The following is an 8,292-nucleotide window of genomic DNA, read 5'->3' on the forward strand; positions in this document are numbered from 1 at the left end:
GCTAATATCATTATTAAAAATTCCTGCCTCTTGTCAGAAGTCAGTACGGTCCGTTGTTCGTTCCGAATTAAGCGGGGAGCACACACTTCTGCACAACGCATAATGCGTAAGCATAAGAAAACTGATTGGTCTATTTCCTTATGCACATGTGTGTGGACCAATCAATTTTCTTATGCTTACGCATTATGCCCGGTCTACAATGGATGTCGGAAGTCGGAGTCGTTAGAAATTGACCAATCACAGTTCATTATTCTTCGACCGCAAGGAGAATAATAGATTGTGATTGGTCAATTTCTTACGACTCCGACTTCCGACATCCATTGTAGACCGGGCCTTATGCGTTGTGCAGAAGTGTGTGTCCGGGCCCTTAAGGCCATCGCACACAAAATGCATAGCTTAGCATAAGCGTAGCATAAGATCGCGTAGCTACACTATGCTTATGTATTTTTATGTAGATTGAAAATTCAGAAGCCATAGGCAGTATGCAGACACCATAGCGCATGCGCATATGGCTTCTGCATTCGTGCTTATGGCTCCTGCAATTTTATGTGCTTCCACCTAAGAATTCAGTACGGTTAGTTACAATGTAGGGAATTCTCTGCTCTGCCAAAGCTCTTCCAATGCACGCATTGATTAAATCGGAACGACTTTCTATGCAGTCTACGCACTTCATGCGTAACTCGAAACGGACCCAAAGAATGTGGACTACGCGTCTTGCTCTTCAAGTAATAACATTCAACAGTATCATTTCTTTCTTCAAAAATTTGATTAATTTTTTGTAGTTGTTTATAACTGATCTTTGCCCGACGAGAAATTCAATATAATTTCATGTTTAAGAATTGCACAAATTCTACATATGAATACTAAAACCGAAATTTTAATAACTTATTTAATATAATTTTTTTAGTAATACATGTTTAAATGTTGGAACGATTATGGATCTGGATGTACAGAATGCAACTCCATCAACAAGCAAAGAAGAAAATTGTAATGGGTAATAATAAAAGACTTAATTATTTTCATAAAGGCTTAGAAAAAAAATATACAGTGAAAAAGGCTCAGTTATAGTAATCCAGGCTTGGTTAATATGTTAATATGTTACCAAGCACCTTGTAAAATAGTTTTAATTAAACGTATAGGTAATTGTGATAAAATAATTTGGTTAATATTAACAAATAATTCTAGCAAAACCTGATATGATTTGGTTAATATTGGCAGAATTTGATAATTATTACCAAGAGATGATAAATGTAACCAAATTGCTTACTAAATAATTGAGTAACTGAGCAACAAATCAATCAGATAAGGCTTTTAAAGACAATTTAGTACTAATTATCAAACTGTGTTTGTTAAATTATCACTTAAACTTGAGTAATTATCACGAAATTGTTTGATAATAAGTAGGTACTACTATAATTTAGTTGACTCAATTAAACGCAAAATTTGCTCTTTTAAAATGTTTATAATTATTACAAAATGTTTTGTTATTATTATTACAATTGGTAATAATAATCAAGTATAAAAATAACTATTATTAAATGCATCTCACAACCAAGAATTTTTTTTCAGTGTATCGATATTATAATTTCTTTAGAACACTTTGAATACCTATTTGAATATTGTAATAAAATTAACATTCTCTAACTAAATTATACCTTTTTCAGTAATTTGCAATTACCTGGACGTATAATGGGTAATGATGCTGAAATTGCTGGACCGTAAGTTTATTTATTTATTATACTCAAATCTATATATCTCTTTATTTTACTATGTAATCAAAACTATAAATGCTCATAGGCTGCAGTCTACTTAACGCTACAAATGATTCAAAGCATTCGTCTTCTTTTTTCTTTCAATAAAGAAAGAAGAAGACAGTTAAAGAACGCTTTGAAGCACTTATATAGTGGTTTATATGTTTATATCAAATGGACCACAGCCTTAGTTAATATCTGATGTAGAATTTTGTGCAATGATTTATATTACACTTTATCTTTTATAAATACATGTCGCATATATTGCTATTTCTTGTTATTTAATATATTAAGTTATATGATTGCATAATGCATTACATTAAATTAACATATATTATTTGAAATAATATAATAGAAACTTTACTTATTTTTATCAAGCAATTGCGTTATTTTTATTTATAATCTATTATTGCATGTTAATTAATCTATCTTTCCAATCTGTAAAAAATTTAAATATTTTGTGTGTGCAGGGGTACATCTAGCACACGTACGAAGGCATCCCAGCAAGCAAATATATCTTCCGACAATTCCCTTCGAAAAATGGAACTAAGATTAAAGAACAAGAAATTGAAAGCGCAAATTAAAACGCTGCGAGAAACAATTAGACGCTTACGAAAAGATGAAGGGCGTAACTATAACAGAAGAAAACCAGCAAACGCAGAGGATGCGGATCAATTTGAGACTCTGTGTATAATAGGAAGTAAGTTATTACCTGTAAGGTTTGTCAAATTATTATTGGCACAAATTAACGCGCAAGTTAAACGTAATCGTGGTAGAAGGTACGATCCTCAATTTAAAAAATTTGCGTTATCTTTATATTTTTTAAGCCCGCGAAACTATAGAGAATTAAAAAAATCAATTTCATTACCTTCAGTACGTTCTTTACAATTATTAACTCAAATGTGGAATATTACACCTGGTTTAAACGATAAGATTTTTGATGCTTTAGCATTAAAAATAAAGTCATTGCCTCCTATGGACAGACATTGTATTTTATGCGCAGATGAGATGAGTTTAAAATCTCATTTGTTTTATAATGTATCGCAAGATGAAATTATTGGGTTTGAAGATAATGGAAAGGAAAAATCGTCTATACCTGCAAAAAGCGTTTTTGTTATAATGGCACGTAGTATTGCAGGCAATTGGAAACTTCCCTTATGTTACTGTTTTGTTGAAACTACATGTCGGAATAATGTTTTAAAAAATATAATATTTGAAACAATAATTAAATTAAGAATGAGTGGTGCAATAGTACATGCATTAGTAACTGATATGGGATCTAATTTTATCCATTTATCTCGTGATCTAGGAATTTCGACAGAAAACTCAACCTTTTTAGTTGAGGAGGAAAAAGTACTTTACCTTTTTGATACTCCTCATTTATTAAAAGCAACACGTAATAATCTCTTAAAACATGATTTTCAGTTTAATAATAAAATAGCATCATGGACTCACATTGTTCAATTTTATACAAGAGATAGCAAACAATGGATAAAATTTGCACCTAAATTATCGAAATGCCATATTGAACCCAGTGGTTTTCAAAGAACGAAAGTAAAACTTGCTGTCCAAGTATTTAGTAATCGTGTCGCTGCAGGCATGTGTACGCATATGTCTTCCGGATCACTTCCAAGTGAAGCAGTTGGAACCATTGATTTAATAGATCATTTCGATAAATTATTTGATATCTTAAATTCTTTTACTGCAACTAACTTAAAACAATATGGGAAAGTTTTTACCGGAAGTGAAACACAACTTCAGTTTTTAGAAAAAATAATATGTTTTTTGAAATGTATTAAAGTAATTGATAAAAATGGTACTTATGTAAAAGTAAAATGTTTTGAATGCTGGCAGATCACGATTAAAAGTACAATAAAACTTTGGGAAATATTAAAATGTTATAATTTTCCATACTTGAGAACACGTAGGATTAATCAAGATTGTCTCGAAAATTTCTTTGATTCGATTAGACAACAATGTAATTCTTCAAATCCAACACCTATACAATTTGTACGCGCTTTTAAAAAACTGTTTAGTATTACATTTCTGAAACATCCAGATACGCAAAATTATGCTCCAGATGAAGATGATATGTTAAACCTAATTGGAACGCCAAATTCTATTTCATCTACCGTATCTGAATTTGTTCCATCTTCAACGTGTACAATTTTAGAAATCCCAAATCCTGATTATTATACAATGAATCTGCCAGAAAAAAATGCATTTAAATATGTATGTGGATACCTAATAAAAAAATGTTTAGAAATACATTCATGTGATACATGTATAGCTTATGTAAATAAAAACAAGGCTTTAGATGATACTTTAGATGATACAACATTATATTCTTCATTTCGAGCTTATGAAAACAATGAAACAAACTTGTTCGGAAACTTACATATAGCAAGCGATGATTTCTCTTTATACATATATAAATTAGAAGAAATATTTGTGAAAAATTTAAAAAAAAATTGTTTTCAGAAAAATATTGGCGGTTACTTATTTCAGCTTGCGCAAGATATAATTTTTGGACCGCCATGTCCGCATTTTCCTACAATATTTCTAATAAAATTATTTTTGCGTATGCGTATTTATTTTATATTATTAGAACATAATAAATCATGTAAAGGAATTAATAGGAAAAATAGAAAACTTTTGAATATTCTACATCTATAAATATCCTTTTTGATCTTTATTTTATATCTGTATCTAGCCTTGTTTTTATAAGTATTAATGTAATTACATACATATTATTATATTTAGATTTATTATTATCATTTTTATTTTTTTATTATTATATTATTTTTGTTTCTTCGTCTTTGTCTTTCTCTTTTTTCGATTCGTATCGAGGTGGATCGAGTAGCTGAGATACGGATAGATGAGGGTAGGTGGGTGAAAAGAAGAAGTATATTTATATAATATTATTAATATTAAAATTACAATACGCAAATTATATTTAGTTTATAATATTATAATAATCCAATTTCTTTTTTATAATAGCATTATCAGTAAATTATGTATTCATTATTTGTAAACATTTATTTAAGTATTTATAAAACATATATTATAAAATAAAATATGAAAATTTTTAAATATATTGGTCATATTAATTATCATAAAAAATTGTGTTTATTATTACAAAAGTATGTATTAATATGTATATGTAATATTCAATGCGTAATCTATCGATACATCGATATTCAGCGCTTCCACTCGTGGGGTGAAGTTATCAATTCATTTGAATTTAGCCCATCCACTACCACCCACCACCCAGGAACGTTGTCGGCGCCGAACGAGCCTTATTGCGTTTCACGATTATTCGCTCATTTTATCAACACGTCGTGGGTATAATGGAACGTCGCCGGGAAGGCGCACGAAACAACGGGCAAGTGTCGCATTGTGTAGACCAGTGTAGACTTGCGGACTGAATGATTAGCCGCGATTTCCCGATCGGCTCGTGTCCGTGCGAGACCGCGAAAAGGCCAAGGTAGTATCATGGCGGCGCGATTCGCGCGGATACGTTTATTTCTTATATTCACTATTATTATTTACTACTACTTATTATTTATGCGATTTTACGGTGTTTTCGAATATGATAAATTTCCATGACAAATCGATTATAATACAAATAATCATAGATTTACAATCTAAAATAAAAATTCTCATAATTCTTTCAGGTGGGGATAATACGAAGCTATTATTCTTCGTCGGACATAACGTCCACATCGAACTTTAGGCCGGTCCCGTAGAGATGCTCCTCCGTCCATTTATCGAATCGTCGAGCGAGATCCTCGGACATGTAATTCGTCCAATCGCCGACTTTGCCCTTTCTGATAAACTTGAAATTCGGATCATTGTTCAGTTCATCCTTGTCATCTAGCAGCTGTTTGAGCTGTTGTATGTTCACCGATGGATTTTCCGCCATTTTGGAAAATTTCAGGTGTTCGCGCAGCCCGATAACTTGTTCGTCCGTCACGGTTTTGCCTAAATATTTCGCTGTCTTTTTAATCGCCGCCACTTGATCCTGCGAAGAGCAACGCGCGTTTTAATAAGAGAAATCTGTGAAGATAAAAGAAAAAAACGCGTGCTTTACCCGTTTCATTTCTTCATACGTCAGAAACAGCATGTTATCTTGATTTCGCATCTTCCAGAAGGGCAGAATATGATCCCAAAATGGAGCGTACGGCACTAAACAAACATTATTTTTCAAATTTAATTTTAAGGAGGTAATTGTAAGGAGAATAAGAAATGTTGACTTTAACATTTCTTATTTTCCTTACAACTTTCTTAATTTTAATGCTAATTTTGATTTTTTTTTAATATTTCAGAAATGACGTCATTTTCTAATTCATGCATGTTGTTTAACGTACCACCATCACGCAGCATCAATTCTGCAAAATCGTTGAAGCTTCCATTCATACCGTGGAATACTCTGCAATAATGGTAATAACTGACACAGACGTCTTTTGGATTTCTCGTCACATAAATTATCTGCGAAAGAGGAAAATCGACATGTTATAAAGGGAATAATCACGATTTTACATTTGTACGTTGCGTCATTACTTTTGGCTTTTTCTCGTGAAGTTGCCTTGGCAATAAGTCCCATGGCAGGTGACTTTTTATGTATCGTGGTCTTGGCATCTTTGTTACATTTTCGACGGAGTCGCCTAGATAAAGATCTTTGAACCAATCATCAAATTTTCCATTGACCATGATAACCGAACCCCTACAGAGAGAAAAAATAGGAGAACGATTAGGATAACATAATTTCTCTTACAAGAGTTACAAATGTGTACAAAATATTAAATCGAATTGACTTACTCGAGAGTAGGACTCCGCTTTAGTATGAGCGTGCGGGCTTTTTCGTAATCAAAATCGTGGCCGATGCACCACGTCATTTCCTGTGCCCAGTGACTTCCTAAAATTTATTTTTATCAAGAAGCGACATTTAAGAAAATAAAGCTAACACTTCGATCAAATCCCGATTAACTTAATCAGTGACTATAATTCAACCGGCAAAATTGATTACGACAGATAACTCCGAGTTATTCTGTCTATGTATTAAATATATAGTAAAGAGTTAGTATTCTGTCCGCATTAACAAAATATCTTAGATATTAATGGATCAATTAATTGCCGATTAAGTTAATTGGCATTTGATCCAAGTCACCCTAATTACGTTATGTGGAATTAATTGCAATTTATCTCAGTTTTGTATCGCTCGTGATCGAGAAAGTCGTGTTTCGATTTTTTTCTTCCTTTTTTTTAATAATTGCGCAATCACGTTTATTTAAAATTACGCGCGTTACTGATTGTGAGATATTCACCAGTTCGAGGAAACGAGATCATCCAAATGTCATCCTCGTACACCGGCATGTCACGTATCTTCTGCGCGTAGAAAATAATTTTTGGCGGTAACAAGCAATGACTAGGTTGCACCTTCACAAAACTAGGCTTCACCCCGAATACCTCGTCTAACTTTTCTCCCGTCTCATCGTCCATAGTCGAGAACACGATCGACCCTTTACTCACTGCAAAAAAATGCAATACAAAGTCAAAGCAGTGATGATTAAAAAAAAAGGCACTCTGACAATTGTATATATTTGATATACTCACTTGTTCTTCGATTTTTATATTATGCAGATATGAAGATGCGCGAATCTGACGTGACCTCAAGTACAGACTGCACACACTCGGATGCTGTTACACACGCGACTCGCAGAGAAATGAATGTACACTCGGCCATTTGAATCCGATGACCCACTATTGGGGCTGGGGTACTTTTTACCAGTCCTTCTCCTTTTTCCTGTTTACGATGACTTTCTTACTTTCATATTTGCAACGTAAATAAAGTCGTCAATTCCGTTCATTATTTACATTGAACAAGTACTACGTACGTTTACTCTAGCGTCACTTCTGTAGTAACTTACGATAATTCTTTCGCGTAAACGGGATTTTGTATTAACTTACGATAATTTACTCCGCGTAAACGAGTGAATTATCGTAATTTACTATAGAAGTAACACTCGCGTAAACGTAATAACAGGCATGTAGGAATATGCGTATAAGTATATCACGCGATTCTCTTTATCGCGAATATATTTACATCGCAAATATATTTACAACAAATACATTTGTTATTTTTTGTTTATATAACTATTGACTTTTTTCTATGTGAACCCACTGTGTGTATGTGTGTATAACCTCGCCGTTTCCTAATTTGCTTCCTGAAATAATTAAGAATATATCATCATAAGTACGGAGTTAGATGTGCTAGGATTTCAGCAACTCTCAGTTTACAAATAATTTTATTCACAGGGAGTTTTAAATTCAATTAACAGATTACAGACTGCAAAATTAAAAACAAAAATAGAAAATTATATTCAGCGTGATAAATAATGTATGATTTATAACTTCTTGCAGTATATTCATTATTCAGTGGATTTGCAACAATGCTAGAAAAAACATTATATTCTAATTTAATTCCTGCTGAACTTTAAACCTTTTAATTTTACCGTGTTGACATTTATATCTTATTATC

General features: G+C 32.4%; 1 protein-coding gene across 1 annotated transcript; it reads right to left on the reverse strand.

Annotated features, from left to right (window-relative positions):
• Positions 1-4,857: 4,857 nt before the first annotated feature.
• Positions 4,858-7,454, reverse strand: LOC112464834 (sulfotransferase family cytosolic 1B member 1-like). Its single transcript, XM_025032071.1, has 7 exons — positions 7,368-7,454; positions 7,079-7,282; positions 6,573-6,669; positions 6,315-6,477; positions 6,122-6,242; positions 5,845-5,939; positions 4,858-5,775 (listed from the first exon to the last, which is right to left on the reverse strand). Coding segments are annotated over exons 1-7 (1,008 nt in total). The 5' UTR covers positions 7,369-7,454; the 3' UTR covers positions 4,858-5,448.
• Positions 7,455-8,292: the final 838 nt, after the last annotated feature.

This window comes from Temnothorax curvispinosus, unplaced genomic scaffold (genome assembly GCF_003070985.1).
Source record: "Temnothorax curvispinosus isolate PA1 unplaced genomic scaffold, ASM307098v1 QBEX01014594.1, whole genome shotgun sequence".
NCBI classification, from domain to species: Eukaryota; Metazoa; Arthropoda; class Insecta; order Hymenoptera; family Formicidae; genus Temnothorax; species Temnothorax curvispinosus.

Coding starts and splice junctions, on each gene's coding strand:
- LOC112464834 (XM_025032071.1), bottom strand. Junction 6,670..7,078: donor GATCTCGTTTCCTCGAACTG/GTGAATATCTCA, acceptor AATAAATTTTAG/GAAGTCACTGGGCACAGGAA. Junction 5,776..5,844: donor CGTATGAAGAAATGAAACGG/GTAAAGCACGCG, acceptor TGCTCTTCGCAG/GATCAAGTGGCGGCGATTAA.